The sequence below is a fragment of the Bufo gargarizans genome, chromosome 1 (assembly GCF_014858855.1).
Source record: "Bufo gargarizans isolate SCDJY-AF-19 chromosome 1, ASM1485885v1, whole genome shotgun sequence".
NCBI classification, from domain to species: Eukaryota; Metazoa; Chordata; class Amphibia; order Anura; family Bufonidae; genus Bufo; species Bufo gargarizans.
The window spans coordinates 193,490,982-193,510,232 of record NC_058080.1 but is presented as its reverse complement, the minus strand read 5'-3'; the positions used below and the strand labels follow the sequence as shown (position 1 = coordinate 193,510,232).

Sequence of the window (19,251 nt, the reverse complement as noted above, 5' to 3'; positions counted from 1 at the left end):
CTGTTCCCCATTAATAAAGAACAACACTGGTCCCGTCATGCCTGTGCCACTGCCCAATTCCCAGCCACTTCAGGTCCCAATGAACCAAGAAGTGGCTCGGCCCTGCTGCGACGTATGACGCAAGCAGATTTGACAGCTCTGCTGAGGCCTGTGACTCGCCGTAGTGGACATGGGAACAAGCCACTTTCTGGTCCAGCCTGTAACGAGGCAGTAGCTCCACCACAGCGGGACCACTGACAGGGTTTTTTTTATTATTATTTTTTAATGGGGCACTCATTGGGAGCATTGGTGTTGCCTGCTTCTTGACCAACCTCTTTAAGAAAGTTTTTTTTCCCTTTCTGTCCTTTATTCATCGATATTGTTTGGGCCCACAGCAAAGCCTCATCATAAATTAGGCGCCTCCTCCTGCAGTCTGTGCGCCTAACCAGAAATCGAGAGGTCAGGGCTGCCACAGATTTCTGGCTTCATTTACGCCAGAAAACTGATGTAATTGAAGATAAATTTGTCGCTGCAGCTAGCCATGCCCCTTCTCTGCCCTTGCCACACACACTTGTAGAAAATTGGCGAGGATGGCAAAAAAGGGGAGATACGACAATTTTATAAAAAGTTGCAGTTAAAAAGTGGCACCTGCTACTTTTTAACGCCACTTTTCAGGTGTAAATGGAAAGATAATTCTCCCCCATCATTTCTGGTGTTTTTTCTATCATGTCCAGTTAAAGCTAAGCCTAATGGAAACGACCAGCAGACCTCTTGAAAGAGGTTATCTCACTGCAAAGAAAAACATTTCAAACGGGAGCCACTGAGGTGATCAGTCGATTGCTGCGTCTTGCTCCCGATAGACCTAACAAGCTGATTTTGCCAGGGAAACCAAAGCCAGACACACATCAGCGGCAATCGCTGCAAGTGAAATATAGTATCACATGGCGACTATTCAGATTCACCCCCCTATAAACTACATCTTGGACATCTTACATCCAAATCTGCTGTTTGACAAACCGTACCCAACAAGCAGGTTTCATTACCTGGATTTTTCCTTTGACGAACGTAGTAATGTCATTTTCATTTTCAAAAATGGAAAGCGTCTGAAGCAGGTTGATCTCTAGCCATTCCCAATGTTCAGTTACCTCCCTTCGAGAGCCTCCTGGACACAAAAGAAGCACAACTATAACTATACCTAGGGTTTCATCATCTCTATTGATAGGACAAAGCAAACAAAACACTGATGCAAGAATGGAACATTGCAATCGTTGTAAGCCTCCTCTGGTCCTTCACCGTAGTGCGAGGTCATGAGATCTAATCATATTTCTAACAACATTTTCCATAAGATGTCTACAAACACCCACAGAGGGGAATTTATTTCTGAAGTCAGTTTTTCTCAAGTCTGCATTGCCGTGATTTGTGGAAAATCAAAGTTTGCTCGTGGTTTCATATATCTGGCAGATCTTTTGTCTGGAGAGGTTACTCTGATTTCAGAAACCACTACCCTACTGGAGAAAGGCTGAGGTTTATTTTTGCAGTTGATAAATCTGGAGTACACCTAATTAAGATTGCTACCCATGCCTGGTTTATCATTCATTTCTCCAAAGTGACAAGGGCATCGCCCTCCCCCAAAAAAATGGCAAATGTTTGAGTGAATATGGCATCCACCAAAATGTGCTTTTTTTTTTGCCCACCAAAAAAATAGCATGTTGATGGCTGCTAACACACAAATACTGCATGGTTCATGTGTATCAGTAGTATAATCGCTGGCTACCTATACCATCAATAGGTAAAAGCAGGAAACTTCTGACAGTCTCAGGTGAAAAATGTTTATTTGGAAGTGTTTATTTCTCTCCCCGCCAGATTGTATGTACACTTATATGGGTGCGCTCGTATGTCTGCTCCAGTTACAACAGGGTTTTCGAATATTACAGGACTATTAATCTCACTGGCTGAGACAATAATTGTGACTTAAAGGGGTTGTCCCATGAAAAATATTCAACAGTTTTCAAACCTGCAACTGGATCTAAATGCTTTTGTAATTGCATCTAATTAAATGTTTTGCATAGCCACTGAGTTATTCGATAAAATGTATCTGTATAGCGTCACCTGTTAGTTTCTTCTTATTTCTTTGCCCGGCTCACCAAGATGGCCGCACATGCTCAGTTCCATCCTTCAACTGCCTCCTGAGCTGTGATAGGCAGAGCATGGACACGCCCCCTGAGCTGTGATAGGGAGAGCATGGACACGCCCCCTGATCTGCAGCAGAAAAGACACTCCCCTTGAGCTGCCAGCTTGATATAAATCTAGCAGAGCAATGAATGGGGAGATCTCTGGATCCATGTGAGGTACAGGGCTGGTTCTAGCTTTATTAGAAAGAGATAGTCATGTACTATATGATGTCCGATTTATATTTTTCACATATATCATGGGATAACCCCTGTAAATTAATGAGCAACATGTGACACTTAGGCTTTTCATAATGGTCATATCATAAAACTCCAATGAATCAAAAAGCAAGCAGAAGTATATCACAACAACTAAAGAGGTTTTTTCCATGACAAGTCAGTTGCAAAACATTGTGTCAGAGTTCATTCCGGGCCAGCTTTATAGCCTAGCAAAGGTTAATCTTTCCTATCTGCTGCAGTGCCTTTAGTAGCCAGTAGGTAGATTTCTATCGAGTCCCATATGACCACAGCAGCCCACCATGACTGCACCATACCAATTACATTACCATATCAAATACATAACTGGAGTGTAATGTAATGACAGAGTAAATGGGCAATCTGACTAATTTACAAATGTTACAAATATTAATAGTTCAGTAATACTGAGTGAGTGTTAGTTCTGTTTGCTGGAATACCCCTTTAAACAAAGCACTGATCATCGATGGGCTGGGTTACCATCAGAGTTTGGCTGCTATTAGCCTATGGTAAAAAATGGATCCTGGCCAAACCAATACAGACTTGTGTATTTGCACTGGTCTGAGGCTACTGAAAGCAAAAGGGACCTGTCAAAGAGCAAAGAGTGACTCTCAGATCTTTATAGGTGTTGCACTCGTATAAAAGCTGAAGATGGAGATTTATCAGTAGAAAAACTAAAGGACTGTGCAAAACTTTTCTACAGGTGTGGAAAAAATGCTGCGAAGTAAGAATGCTTTCAAAATTAGAAGTGTTACTAATTTTAATTTATTCTGCAGCAGGACAACAACCCCAAACATACATCCATGTCATTGAGAACATCAGTGCAAGGAAGAAGTCCTGGAAGTGATGATATGGCCTCCAAAGAACCCTGATCTCAACATCATCGAGTCAGTCAGAAGGGACAGAAGAATCTGAGCAGGCCTACATCCACAGAAGATCTGTGGTCAGTTCTCCAAGATGTTTGGAACAACCTCTCTGCCGAGTTCCTTCAAAAACGGTGTAAATGTATCTACAAGAACTGATGATGTTTTGAAGGCAAAGGGAGATGACATCAAATATTAATTTCATATAAATTTCTCTTTTGTTCATTCACTTTTAGTTAATAAATATAAACTATTAACACTTATTTTTGAAAGCATTCTTACCTTGCAGCTTTTTCCCCCACACTTGCCTTAGACTATTGCACAGGACTGTACATGAATAATACACCATTATAACCACTAAAATGAATCACACACGCTACATGCTGAGCTTCTTACCACAAGCAATGGTCCAGTATGTAAGGGAGTCCGGGGTCTGATAAAGGATGCGGTAAGGTGCTACCCTGGCGCTGGAATCCAATACAACATCCAGGGTCCCAACCAGCAAACCTGCAAAATAACCAGCAACTTAGTCTTTGTACATAAAACTATGAGGACACAAGTGACAAGCATTTATGTGGGTGGACTTTACTCTGTATTGTTTGCGTTTTATCATTTATTGGTTCGGCATTACATGAACGTGATGAATTTGAGATTTTACTTCCAGGTCAGGAAGAACTTTATGGAAAACAGGGCCAATAGAGCATGGGAAGATATATTGTATGTGCAAGCGGTCTATAGATAAAGAGGCCCACTGCCACAATATTACATTGTATGTAAGAGGCTGGTCAGATGAATTTCATGGCTCATAAATAATGTTTGATTTGTGCAAGAGGCCCATATACTTTTCTTGGGTACTTTCACATCTGCAGCACTGTGATCCAGTCACCAGAGAATGCCAGGAATCGGGCAGAACCAAACCGCAGCGTGCATAGGCATTTTTGCCAGAATGTGGCAGGATCTGCGGTTTTGTGTCTGGTCATAAAAACCGAAAAAAAACTGATCCAGGACTAAAAACAATGCAAGTCAATGGTGACGGATCAGTGTTCTATGTGCCTGTGTTTTGTTGTACTTTTCCCATAAGTAGCCGCTTCTCACTCTTGGACGTGCGGTTTATAGATTTTCTTCCCGCCTTCTAACTAGCTGGTCGGTTGTACTCTGTGGTGCTTCTGGAGTTGCTAGTTTTCTACTTTCAGAATAGTCTTGTCTTTTCTTATTGTTTTGTGTTTGATATATTCCCTGTTGTTTGTATCTGGGCCTGAGACGGAGACTTCCATTCGTCCATCTGGGGAGGAATGGGTTGTCTCTGGTGCTAACCTCATTCCAGGGCCTTATAGGGATATAAGGGCCTAGGTATCCAATATTCCTACCTTCAAGGTCTATTCATATGAATAGGTATTTAGGGCTGTTTTAGAGGTGACCTGTTCCTTCCCTAGTTTCCAGGCCCAGTTACTGTTCCCCTTCCCTCCTGTGTTTAGTGTGGAGTTTTTCCCCCACAATGATCGCAACAATATCACAAATAGGTGAGATCATAAAATAGAGAATAAGAGCTCTTAACATTGTAAGAATGACAGAGGAAAACCAGCAAGACAGCGTGATGTTCCTTGCATTTTAGTTGCTTGCAAAATGGCTGCAACTTCTCTATCCATCCATAGCTCTACTGAACTATGGGTAGATGGTGATACACTGGAAAACTGTGGTGAGGGCAGCAGTATTTTGAGCTGCACTATGGTATTTGGTTCTGCTGGGCGGTATTTTGAGCTGCACTGTGGTATTTGGTTCTGCTGGGGCGGTATTTTGAGCTGCACTATGGTATTTGGTTCTGCTGAGGCAGTGTTTTGTGCTGCACTATGCTATTTGGTTCTGCTGGGGCGGTATTTTGTTCTGCACTACAGTATTGCAGGCACCACCTACTTGCATTGGTCCTGTCTACTTGTTGTAGGTGGGATCAATTGACAGAACCAACACATGGTGGCACTTTTATATATATTTTTTTTTCAATTCCATGCCACTTTAACTTCCCAGTCCATTTGAGTCATCTGACAAGGAGGCAGAGTTGGACTGGCTTACCAGAGTATAAAATCCATTGGTGGACCCATATGCTAGCAATACAACATTATTAAGGAAAGCAAACCCATTTGGAACCAATCTCTTGGGACTAGGGTCTATTTCACATGTGTTCACTCTCAAATAACCTATTAGGCCTGTTGATGATATGCCCAGGTAGCCAAAGAAAAATTTGCATAAAAAATAATAAAATGATACATGCCATTCTCTACCACTGTAACGTCCAGACACAAACATTGTCCAAATGTATATAGTAATGGTTCTTTGGAGTTGAATTATGGAGGAAATCTCATACTGAAAACCTGCATTAAATATTCATCTCTAAGCATCGTTATCAATGGGCTCTTTCTGATATACAGAAACCAAAATATAAACCCCCAGCTTCCTGAGACGACTGTTCCTGCAGTTTAAGTGTGTGTAAGATGGCTTGAGGAAAAATTAAGAAATGTGCAGAGCCGAGTTCTGGCACCGCACCAGCAAGACTCATAAGACTCATTCACTGCTAGGCAACAAGGGAGACCATAAATTGCTTCATTAAGAAATATGACCTAAGCAGAGAAGCAAAGTCTTCAAGGTCATGCCCGTAAAGCACAAGGTCTGTGGTCAGTCGGTGGCAGATTATTATTTTCTTGTGTGAGCACAATCAATAACAAGCTCTTATATTAATAGTTCTTGTCTAGGAAGTCTCATGCCAAAGAAACGGTTTACACAGGATAAAAGTGCAAGAACAAGAGAAGTTCTCATTCAGCAAGAGTAGGCATACATACACAACCATCACCGACTTATTTACATGGCTATTTTTTTGACACCCCCTCCCCATACGGGATTGAATCATAGCAGAAGAATAAGGGACAAAGGAAATAGTATAATAATTTGAGTAAAACCAGGTATCAGAAGATCTACATTATACATTCCTCAACATTGAAATTTAAAGGGAATCTGTCAGCGGCAAAAGCCATCCCAAACCGCCAGCAGTACCTTCAAGTAGCCGGCAGCGAGTTTCGAATGATGATTTTCTTACTGCATTCTGATGAGGCAGAAGTATAAAAAAAGATCTTTTATTCTCCGTCCGCGCTATTTTACAGTCAGGCTTGAAGTCAAGGGGGCATTTATTAAGACCGGCATTTTAGACGTTGGTCTCCATAAAGGCCCATAGCTGGCAGAGGATCTGCTGAAGTTATGGAGAGGCACCAGCCTCTCCAAAACTTTGGCAAATACAGCAGCAGTTCTAAATGTAAGATAGCTCCCGGGCTGTCTTACATTTCAACCATTTTTTACACCTAAAACAGGCATGGAAAATGATGAATGAGACAGGCCTCCTGGCGCATCCCCTTCGCCGCCCACATTTTTAGAGCTGTTGTGAGCAGGGAAAAGTCGCAGATAGCAGCGCAACTAACCATTGCGCCGCCTTCTGCACCTGAAATACGCCTAATTTAGGCTTATTTCAGATTAGTAAATGACCCTTTTGTCTTCAATCTGGCTTTATGTCCCTCCCACATGCCACAGATTGGAGCTAGGTGCTTGAAAATGTGTTCATCTGCACATTTTAGCAATGCCTGCTACTTCCTCGAATTGCATAACTTTATGTCTTGTCCTTCTTGGTGTTGGAATTTCAATGTTGAGGAGGATATATGCCTTAGTCTTTCACACCTGATTGTACCGAGTAGCACAACAATAGTACTACCATAACTATGACAGCCACAATGCTCCTCATAACAGGGTCAGTCAGAGTTCCCCTTAAAACAGTGCCCCCCAGAATGCCAGCCACTCCTAATCCTTCTAGCCACAGGACCCATTGAAATATAAATCCAGCCCTATTAATTATAGCTACATGACCCATCAAAACAGGAGAGATACAGTACCGCCATAAAATTAAAGGCTAAAGTGCACCCCATGTTGTACTGGGGATCACATACAATCACTCGTCATAAAGATGAAGGGCTGGTCATACCAGTGCTGCAGCCTGGATTGTTACATAAGGCAGACAAAAGAAGAAGGTAGAAGGCAGACTTCTGGAAAGAGACTTCAGAAAGATGGGGTCTTCAGCCAATCTGTTTTATGGTCACACACACCATATAGATTACTCAAAAACGAAAACAAATGCTATACATAGAATTACACAGGAAAATTTCATATTTCTCAAGACACGGATCGACACGTTCTCCATGTGCACAGTATGATGCAATTTCAGAGTACACAGTATTTGCTCATTTCCCATTTACAGTAACTATTAAAAAAAACAGAAATAACATTTTGTGGGAATGCTTTGTATATATTCCATTGGTATTTTGATGCTTTTATACTTTTAGGCTACTTTCACACTAGTGTTAAAGTTTTCCGGTATTGAGTTCCGTCATAGGGGCTCAATATCGGAAAAAAACGCATCAGTTTTATCCTAATGCAGTCTGAATGGAAAACAATCCGTTCAGGATGTCTTCCGTTCCGTCCCTTTTACAGTATTTGGCTGGAAAAAAATACCGCAGCATGCTGCAGTATTTTCTCCGGCCAAAATTCCAGAACACTTGCCGGCATTCATTTCCATTGAAATGTATTAATGCCAGATCGGGTACCAAGTGTTCATGAAATTGCCGCTTTGACGGATCCGGTTTTCTGGTCTGCGCATGTACAGACCTTTAAAAATGTGAAAATAAATAAATACAGGATCAGGTTTTCCGGATGACACCGGAGAGACGGATCCGGTATTTCAATGCATTTGTCAAACTGATCCGAATCCAGATCCGGAAACAAATGATATCTGTTTGCATAAGGATTTCCGGATCCGGCAGGCATTTCCGGCAACGGAACTGCCTGCTGGATTCTTCTAACGCTAGTGTGAAAGTGCCCTTATTTAGTTCTGATCCCTAGCATGCCTATTTACTTCCTCATGAGAAGCCGACTTCAGCATTTATCGCCGGGGAAGGCCACGGGCAGCCATACGTTTTCCCGGCAGTGATGGCTGCAGGGGAAATGTAGCATTACAGGATGGCCATTCAAATTAACCAGGTCTGCCAGAGCAGCTCCCGGTTCTGTCACTAATGCAGATTTGTAATCAGTTTTAGGGTCCATTCACACGTCCGTTGTTTCTTTCCTGATCTGTTCCGTTTTTTGCGGAACAGATCTGGACCCATTCATTTTCAATGGGTCCTGAAAAAAAATCGGACAGCACAATGTCAGATTTTTTTTTCAGGACCCATTGAAAATGAATGGGTACAGATCTGGTCCAGATATGTTCCGCAAAAAACGGAACAGATCAGGAAAGAAACAACGGACGTGTGAATGGACCCTTAGGCAGAGAAAGAGAAAATTGAAAAGAGTCAGTCCCTCCTTTACACTTTCCTTTTAGATCCTCTCTGGGTCATAAACTAGCACCAGACAGGTTCATGCTAATGAGAACCTACACATCCAGAATGAATACCCTTCATTCAGTAGGTCACCTTATACAACATTTGAGGGATTTTCAGCTTTCTTCAGGTGTAAGCCGCTAAAGCACAAAATATAAGCATAATTATAGGGGCTACCTGATGAAGACAACCCCTGTGCACATGTCTATTAGGGCATATGGGAATTATAGTGGAGGCTCTTCTGCTTCAGACCTTGTGTCTATGAGCCAGAATGGAGAGCCGGTCAAGTAGCTAACATTCTTGAGAACCTAAGTTGTCCTTGCCACCTAGAAATCCCTCACGGTCTGCGACTTCTACTGGTAAAAATCAGGTGTTTGCTGAGCGTGAGACTTGAGCCGGCAGACCAGATTTTAAAAGAGGGTATTCTCATCTTGTAAAGTGACGGCATATTGGCGATTCATTCTCAGAATTGGTGGGGGTCCACTGATCCAGAGCATGAATCAACGCTGTGGGCAGAGATGGCCTGGAGCGCAGATGTGCAAGAAACCGCTACCAGTGCTGACTTGAATGGAGCTGTACTGTAGTTCCCCTACACAGTGGGTGGTCAGGGTGCCAAAGACTGTAAAAAGAAGGTGGGATCCCAGTGATTAGACACCACCAATCAACGTGATGACATACACTATAAGGACAACAATATTGGGACACATTACAGCTGCAGGAGATTTTAAGACATCCCATTCTAAATCCATAGACATTAACATGGAGCTGGCTTCCCCTTTGCAGATAAAACTGCTAACACTCTTCTGGGAAGGTTTTCTACAAGATTTTGGAGTGTGTCTGTAGGAATTTTCAAGAGGGCCTGGCTCTTCCTAGTTCACCCCAAAGAGGTTTGTTGGAGTGGAGGTTAGGGCTTTGTGCAGCCCTGGCAAATTCTTCCATACCAGACTCACCCAGCCATGCCTTTATAGAATTTGTTTTGTGCACTGGGGCAAGGCCAGCGTCAGCACCCGGCATACCCGGGCAAGTGCCGGGGTCCACAGATCCTGCTAGTTACGGTGTTTTTTTAATACAAAGGGGGCACAGAGGACTTTATTACTATGGAGGGGGCACAGAGGGCTTTATTACTATAGAGGGGGTCCAGTGGCAGCATGCTTGATGTAAGGCGGTAGAAACCCATGCCATGATGCTCCCAGTGCACAGTTTTGTCCTGATGTTCCTGCCAGTGGAGATATAGAACTCAAGTTAGCAGAGTGCTGGTGACTTATGCTCTATGCTCCTCAGCGAGCACGCTCTGTAACTTTACATGGTCTGCACTTTGTTGCTGAGGTTCCTAAACACTTTCACTTTGCAGTAAATGGAATGTGAAGTATCCAGGAGGGAAAAAAAACCTGACTAAGGCCTCTTGCACACAAACGTGTGCTGGCCGTGCCCGTGCTGTGGACTGCAAATTGCGGTCCGCAATGCACGGTTACCGACCGAGGGGATGCTGCATGCGGATGGCGACCCCATTCACTTGAATGGGGTCTGCGATCCGTCTGTCCCGCAAAAAGATAGGACAAGTTCTATCTTTTTGCGGAACAGAAGCATGGAACGGAAACCTATGACAGCACTCCGTAGTGCTTCCGTAGGGTTTCGTTCTGCATCTCTGGATTTGCGGACCCATTCAAGTGAATAGGTCCGCATCCGTGATGCGGAATGCACACAGACGGTAATAAGGCCACGCGGGGCACACTGTCATGTGCAAGAGGCCTTATTACAGTGGTGGCATCAGATTTCAGTACCACAATGGTATTCAGCAAGCTCTTCAGAACAAGCCATTCTTTCACAAATCTTTGTAAAGGCAGACTGCATGGCGAGGTGCTGGATTTTATACACCTGTGGTAATGAGACTGAATAAGGGAGGTATAAGAGATGCATCCCAATACTTGACCATATACAATGCATTCGGAAAGTCTTCAGACCCTTTCACCTTTTTCACGTTGTTATGTGCTTGGTTTTCACTGTGATAGGTGTTGTCGGCTGTGAGGCCTTATATACACAGGGCTGTGTCTTTCCAAATCATGTCCAGTCAACGGAACTTCCCACAAGTGGTCTCCAATCAAGGTGAAGAAACATCTCAAAGGTGATCAAGAGAAATGGGAGGCCCTCAGAGCTAAATCCAAAAAGTGTCATAGTAAAGGGTCTGAATACTTATGTCCATGCAAAATTTTAGCTATTCCTTTTTAATAAATTAGAAAAATAAATAAATAAAAAAAATCAGTTTTTGCCTTCTCATTATGGGGGATTTTTTAATTGTTTATTTTAACACAAGTTAAAAGGGTCTGAAGACTTGCCGATTGCACTGTAATGTACAGTATGCCATCACTTTGTGAATTAGGAATACCCCTTTATAGGGACAGTTCTGTCACAAAGCTCAATATTGATAGGAAACATTAAGACTTTTTGTCTGCTGTTCTTTTTTATTTCGGTAGCACTTTGCCATTTAACAGTAAATACATAATACAGTCCTTCTGTGGCAGTCAGCACAGAGAGATAAAACTATTATATAGATAAGATTGTTAGTTTACTGCTGCCGTAAAGGAACAATGTTATCTGTCAGTAGCATAGTAGATTAGTAGAATTAGGATAACTGCATGAAACTCTCTTGTTCTCTTGATAGGCCTAGATACAGATGCCGCCAGAAGAGCGTTGCACTTATCAGTGTACTCTGCAATGCTCTTCTTCAGACCCTTTCATGTTGTTATGTAGTGCCTTTCCTTTTTTTAATCGCAGTGAACAAGCTGATTGTGAAAGTCAAGTGAGGCTGTTTGCTGGAAGGTAAAGGGGTTATCCCATAATTAATGTAAAAAATGAAAAACAGTCACTGACAATCTCTTTCTTAGGCCACGAAAACATCTGAGCTGTGAGCTCCAGTGGTCTGTTCTGGCAGAGGAATAGACTGCCGGATACCACCGTGCAGTGCCGGATCCTTATTCAATATAATGGGATCCGGACGCTTTCCAGCATATATGCCGGCATTCGGCTGGACAAAAATTCTACGTGTGGTATCTTTTGTCTGTCTGAAAGCCGGCATGTATGCCGGTTACAGTGACCGGAACAGCGTGCTCAAGTTCACAACAGAGAAGTGAGCCCAGCCTAACAAAGCTAGAACCAGCCCTGTACCTCAAATGGATCCAGAGATTTCCTCATTCATTGCTCTGCTAGTTTTATTTCAAGTTGGCACCTCAGGGGTGTGTCCTATCTGCTGCAGCTGACGGATGGAACTAAGCATGTGCTTCCATCTTAGAAACAGAGCAAACAGCAGGTGGCACCATACAGATTTCATTCTGTAAATCACTGGCTATAATTACATGCAGAAACACAAGTACTCAGATCCAGGTGCTGGTTTAAAAACTGTCAAATATTGTTTGTGGGACAACCCCTTTAACTGGAAGGAAAGGAAGCAGAATACATGGAGTAAATTGGCAAATGGTAGCGTCAGTAGTGAGGACAGTGTCATTTTAAATGGAATATGTACCCACTATTCTCCCTATCCAACTGTTTGCATATGCACATAGCTATAGTTCACCTGATTAAAACAACATTTTTCTTTTGTTGACCTGAGGCTCTGTTATCATACTTTCTCAAAATATGCAAATTAGGCCTTTGGTGCAATGATCATCACCATTGCTCTTGTTGCACCCAAGCTCAGTATCTTTCTGTGGCCAGACCCTCCCTCGCTGCTTTACCACCGCCTGGTCCTGTCAATCATAGCAGCCAGGGAGGTCTGGCCACAGACAGGAGTGGAGCTTGGGTGCAACAGGAGCAATGGTGACGCCCTCATTGCATCAACTACCTAATTTGCATATTAAGAAAAAGTATCATAACTCAGGAACGGAGCCTCAGATCAACATAAGAAAAACCGTGGATAAATCAGGAGAGCCACAACTATGTGTCTATGCAAACAGTTGGCTAAGGAGGTAACTGGTGGCAGATTTTCTTTAAGGTTTCATTTTTTATTTAGCTCATATAGGATTTCCATAGACATACTGTACAAGAGGTTTTTTCTCTCTCTCTTTGAGTTAACAGAATTGTGGCGAGTTCTACAACTACAGAAGAAAGGTTCATTTCCTAAATATTTAACCAAAAACACTTCCTGGAAAAAATAAGCAGAACCTGTGGTTTATCAGAATTGGGAAGAGCATACTCCTCTCTTTCCCTCCAAGTTTAGATACTCATCTGCAATATCTATTTAAAGGGGCTGAACCCGGACATATCCCCATTTTCACCCCGGCAGCCCCCCTGACTTGAGCATCGGAGCAGTTCATGCTCCGATGCTCTCCTTTGTACCTGCACTGAATCGCGCAGGGCAAAGGCATTTTCAGGAGATCCGGTGACGTACCGGGGCTCTCCTTAGGGCTGCCAGGCGGAGGCTTCTGCCCAGCAGTGAGCCCGGTGACCTGTAAACTGGCTAAGGCAGGGCTAAAGCTGGCCCATCAGAGCCGGTGACGTCACCGAACACACTGCTGGGCAGAAGCCTCCGCCCGGCAGTGTGTTATTGTAGGTAAAATAGCTCTTGCCCTGCGCGATCCAGCGCAGGGCAAGGGAGAGCATCGGAGCATGAAATGCTAACATTACGGGAGCTGGCTGGGTGAAATTATGGGTATGTCCAGGTTCAGCTCTGAACCCGGACAACCCCTTTAATGGTTAAAGTACAGATTTATGTCACAGGAACTTTTCAGAAAAGTCCTGGTAAATAATATAAGCAGGATGGGAGGTCTACTACATGGCTGCCAGGGGACTTACCTAGGGATTTTTGCTGCCCATTAGTAGATTTTGGGCTGGGGACAGCAATCAGTAATATGTGAATGGGATCAGAACTACAACAGTTATAACAAAAAAGTCTGTACTCTGCAAATGTAGCAGCGCAGCCCTGTGTAGACTAACACCTCTGCTGGCAGCTTGTGCGACCACTTATGATCAGAACATTACAGTAGGCAATTTTCTGAAAATATTTAAAAAATAGCTTATCCAGCAATGCCCAAGGCACAAGGCTCTGATCAGACCTTTAGGCAATGATTTGTTACATTTCACAATACCCAAACTGCAGTAATTATTATGTAACGTTCCAGCCGTGAACAAGGCGCAGGTTATAGCATAGCTGCCATTCCTGTCAGTGCTCTGCGGTGAGAGGTAGCTGCTTCTGCTCTGTGTGCCACCAGTCTCATGTATGACAGTTCACGTGACAATCCAAACACAAAGGAGTGGCAACTGCACCGTCAACATTCACAGCGCTCAAGAGCAGTAAGGAGGGGAACAAGGTACGATTTCAGAATGTTCCGCATTCACTTTGACGAAAACAGGACATTAAATGGATTCCATGGGCTTCATCTTAATTCTTTGTATCAGCTAACCTGTGGAGGAACGTTTCAGCAAAACTTCCATTGCGGCGCTGCCAATTGCACAATCTCAGCTGTGATCATATGACTGTGTGCTCTTTTCACTGGATGTGTAGAAGAGCCCACATATCCAGCTGAACAGTAAAGACATGGGGGTACACCTGGTCGAGACTTCAGCGGAAGAGCCCACAGCCACATGAGTGGTCACGTGACCACAGCAGCGATTGCGAATCGGCGGTGTGATGGAGAGGCAAGTACTGCTGAAACTTTCTCTCTTGAACAGAAATGAGGTAAAAGCCTGAAGAACCCCTTTAAGATTCCAATACAAAATTTTAACTCTGATTTAGGTTACAGTTATAAAGGGCTAATGTCTTTCTTTCAAGCAAAAGTATCTCATATCCGACCTTGTGTCATCCGCAAACATTGGTGGCATATCGCCTTTTTTATGCAGGCATAGAAATCATCAAATGTTGGCAGCACATCACCTCATGTAAGCAGGAATGACAGTATGTGCCTGAACAATCACACTAATATCTGGCCCTGCAATGAAACAGTATGTGTCTGAACAATCACACTAATATCTGGCCCTGCAATGAAACAGTATGTGTCTGAACAATCACACTAATATTTGGCCCTGCAATGAAACAGTATGTGTCTGAACAATCACACTAATATTTGGTCCTGCAATGAAACTGTATGTGCCTGAACAATCACACTAATATTTGGTCCTGCAATGAAACAGTATTTTACTGAACAATCAGACTAATATTTGATGAAAATAAAGATAAAGATATCACTGTGCCACAAACTGTGCACTGGCCGACAGAGAGCCTGACTGACCAACCGAAAGAGGCCGTCTGAGAGCTCTACAGACCAGCAGAGAGGCCGAATGGCAGACAGACTGACAGACAGGAAAATTGCTGTTTTCTATACAGTACCTCAGCATTCATTAAAATCTCCCTTCCTTCTGCAGACTCTATACAACACTACTAGAAGGAACACTTACCAAGCAACCCACAATGCAAAGACTAACTTCCATCATCCTGTCAGGGTTGCCAACCAGGAGCACTTTTTTCTGGACAACTTATCCCCAAATCAAGGACAGACAACATTTTTTACGGACAAAATGGAAAATAATAATGAATGATAAACTGATATACTGATAAGAACTTATTTCCAGCATTTACTGGGAGCTGTAAAATGATAATTACCACCAAATTCATCTAGTCTAGTACCACCAGCCCAAAAAAATAACGGACACAAGTTGCCTATTTTTAGGGACTGCCAGAAATGCTTCCTGTTTTTTACAACCACAACCAGAAGTAACAGCTCCTAAGTATGGCACCACCAGCCCTTCTCCTCAAAATGAGTGGCAACGCCGGTGCCCTCATAATCCATGGAGCTTCCACACTGTACCCTAGTAGGAAGCAGCAAAGTTCTCAATTAGGGCACCTGAAAATCAATTTTTTTACTGGAATTCCCCTTTAATATACCATGATATGAAGACTGGGTTCCTTTAGAAGTCATTGGTATTGTGTATTATTCTAAACACACTGGTGACCTATTAGTGAGGACATTCATTGCTGGGGCTTTTACAGGACACCTCAATTTAACAAATAATGGCCACCACAACAAAGACAGGGAAGGGAAGGCTGTACTGAGACAAGTGAGGAGACAGGCCTGTCATCAGCAGAGCAGACTGTACTGGGTGTAATACTCTGGTATTATTACTGCCCTTCCCTGTATCCACATCTGTGATATGTAAACAGGTCCATCCACATCCATCTATGGATACTTGTGGCAGCTGCACTTACCTGCCAGCCCCCCTCCTCCTCTGGTCCCATGCCCCTTCCTCCTCTGCAGTATGAAGTAAGGATTGGCCCGCTCGGTGATCCACAGGGCGTTCGCCAGCAGCACTTCCTCCGGATTAACCCACATGGTCCGGGACACAGAGGGCAGCGGCGGGTGTGATCTCCCGGCTCTGATCAGGGTGAACTATGGTGAAGGGCCCCGGAGCAGCATCCTGGGGCCCAGCCGTGCAACGTCCTTCTCAGCTGGCAGCAGATCGGGCTCTTACATCCTTCTGGGCGGCAGAGTGGAGGAGACTACGGGCAGGGGGACGCTTCCAGGTGCAGGGCGCTGGCGGAGGGCTCTCTGTCCATGGTACTGCACCGTGTGGAAGCTCCACTAGGCACTGGCAGCAGTGGACGAGGGGAGGAGACGCCAGCAGATACTGGGAGGCCGAGCCTAGGGCACTGACATCACAGCCACAGGGGAGCGACGGGCAGCAGTGTCATCAGCATCACAAGCCCAGGTTATACCTGCACAACCCTTATACATCATGTACAGAGCTAATCACCCCCAGATCCCCATCTTATACACCATGTGCAGAGGTGATCCCCCCCCAGATCCCCATCTTATACACCATGTACAGAGCTGATCCCCCCCAGATCCGCATCTTATACACCATGTACAGAGCTGATCCCCCCCCAGATCCCCATCATCTTATACACCATGTACAGAGCTGGGCACCCCCAGATCCGCATCTTATACACCATGTACAGAGCTGATCACCCCCAGCTCCCCATCTTATACACCATGTACAGAGGTGATCACCCCCAGATCCCCATCTTATACACCATGTACAGAGCTGATCACCCCGAGATCCCCATCTTATGCAGCATGTACAGAGGTGATCCCCTCATTATACACCATGTACAGAGCTGATCACCCCCAGATCTCCTCCTTATACACCATGCACAGAGGTGATCCCCTCCTGATACACCATGTACAGAGCTGATCACCCCCTGATGCCCCATCTTATACAGCATGTGCAGAGCTGATCACCCCAATCTCCATCTTATACACCAAGTGCAAAGCTGATCACCTCCTGATCCCATCTTATACACCAAGTGCAAAGCTGATCAACCCCTGATCCCCATCTTATACACCATGTACAGAGCTGATCCCCATCGTATACAGCATGTGCAGAGCTGATCCGCTCCTTATACAGCATGTACAAAGCTGATCACCTCCTTATACACCATGTACAGAGCTGATCCCCTCCTTATACAGCATGCACAGAGGTGATCCCCTCCTTATACACCATGTACAGAGCTGATCACCCCCTGATCCCCATCTTATACAGCATGCACAGAGGTGGTCCCCTCCTTATACACCATGTACAGAGGTGATCACCCCCTGATCCCCCATCTTATACAGCATGTGCAGAGCTGATCACCCCCTGATCCCCATCTTATACACCAAGTGCAAAGCTGATCAACCCCTGATCCCCATCTTATACACCAAGTGCAAAGCTGATCAACCCCTGATCCCCATCTTTACACCATGTACAGAGCTGATCACCCCGAGATCCCCATCTTATGCAGCATGTACAGAGCTGATCACCTCCTTATACACCATGTACAGAGGTGATCCCCTCCTTATACACCATGTACAGAGCTGATCACCCCCAGATCCTCATCTTATACAGCATGTGCAGAGCCGATCCCCTCCTTATACAGCATGCACAGAGGTGATCCCCTCCTTATACACCATGTACAGAGCTGATCCCCTCCTTATACACCATGTACAGAGCTGATCTCCTCCTTATACACCATGTACAGAGCTGATCACCTCCTTATACACCATGTACAGAGCTGATCCCCTCCTTATACACCATGTACAGAGCTGATCCCCTCCTTATACACCATGTACAGAGCTGATCTCCTCCTTATACACCATGTACAGAGCTGATCACCTCCTTATACACCATGTACAGAGCTGATCACCCCGAGATCCCCATCTTATGCAGCATGTACAGAGCTGATCACCTCCTTATACACCATTTGCAGAGCTGATCACCTCCTTATACACCATGTGCAGAGCTGATCACCTCCTTATACAGCATGTACAGAGCTGATCACCCCCAGATCTCCTCCTTATACACCATGTACAGAGCTGATCACCTTCTGATCCCTATCTTATACACAATGTACAGAGCTGATCAACCCCAGATCCCCTCCTTATACACCATGTACAGAGCTGATCACCTCCTTATACACCATGTGCAGAGCTGATCACCTCCTTATACACCATGTGCAGAGCTGATCACCTCCTTATACAGCATGTACAGAGCTGATCACCTCCTTATACAGCATGTACAGAGCTGATCACCCCCTGATCCCCATCTTATACACAATGTACAGAGCTGATCACCCCCAGATCTCCTCCTTAGGATACTTTCACACTTGCGGCAGATTGATCCGGCTGATCACCCCCTGATCTCCTCTTTATGCAGCATGTGCAGAGCTGATCACCCCCTGATCCCCTCCTTATACACCATGTACAAAGCTGATCACCCCCTGATCCCCTCCTTATGCAGCATGTACAAAGCTGATCACCCCCTGATCCCCTCTTTATACACAATGTCTCTGTGCTGCAAACCAGCACTTTGGTCTGGCTACTTTTGTAATTGTATTTAATTAAATTTTTTGTATAGCAATAAAGTTATTCAATAAAATGTATCTGTATAGTGCCACCTGCCGTTTGTTCTTTTTCATATTTCTCGTCCACCTCATTAAGGTGGTCGCACAAGCTCAGTTTAAAGGGATTCTGTCACCAAGTTTTGGGCTATAGAGCTGCGGACATGCACGGCTAGATCACCGCTAGCATGTCCGCAATATATCTGTCCTATAGGGCTGGGTGCTTTTAAAGATGTGTAAATTAGTCTTGTATGTGTCCAAGGGGCTGTACTAACCTGAAATCTCAGCACAAAAAAGGAGCCATCTCATGGAAGTGAATGGGAACGAGGAGCTGCAATGACACCAGCTCACCGCTGTAAACACTGAAGAGAACACAGCGTTCGGACTAGTGCTGCATTCTCTTCATACAGCGGATCGGCGGGGCTGCTGGGAGTCGGTCCCCCACCAGTCTGATAATGATGACCTATCTTTTAGGCAAGAAATAATTCCCATGCATGTCAATGGAGCTCCATTACAGCTCTGTACAAAACAGCGTATTGGATTTTTTGGTTTAATACATTTGAATAAAGATCAAATTATTATATCCATATAGTAAAAAAATAATACTTTTCACATGATTGTATCCCATGCCATCATGTCCTGTGCAGGAGCAGATCTGAGGTTAGCAAGGGCCTAAAGATCCTTTTACATAGATCGATAATCAGGACAATTATTAGTGA

General features: G+C 44.3%; 1 protein-coding gene across 5 annotated transcripts in view; it reads right to left on the bottom strand.

Annotated features, from left to right (window-relative positions):
- Window positions 1-17,542, bottom strand: part of TBC1D9 (TBC1 domain family member 9) — a 107,487-nt gene extending 89,945 nt beyond the window's left edge. For 2 of the 5 annotated variants that reach the window (XR_006390836.1, XM_044300720.1), the window contains exons 1-3: window positions 15,863-17,542; window positions 3,662-3,772; window positions 1,023-1,141 (exon numbers count right to left, since the gene is read on the bottom strand). Coding sequence is in view for 4 of the 5 variants with exons in the window: in XM_044300720.1 (XP_044156655.1) it covers window positions 1,023-1,141; window positions 3,662-3,772; window positions 15,863-15,986 (354 nt within the window). In the remaining variant the exon portion in view is untranslated. The remainder of the gene's footprint in view (window positions 1-1,022; window positions 1,142-3,661; window positions 3,773-15,862) is intronic. The other 3 variants (XM_044300711.1, XM_044300745.1, XM_044300734.1) reach the window with 2 other exon arrangements.
- Window positions 17,543-19,251: the final 1,709 nt, after the last annotated feature.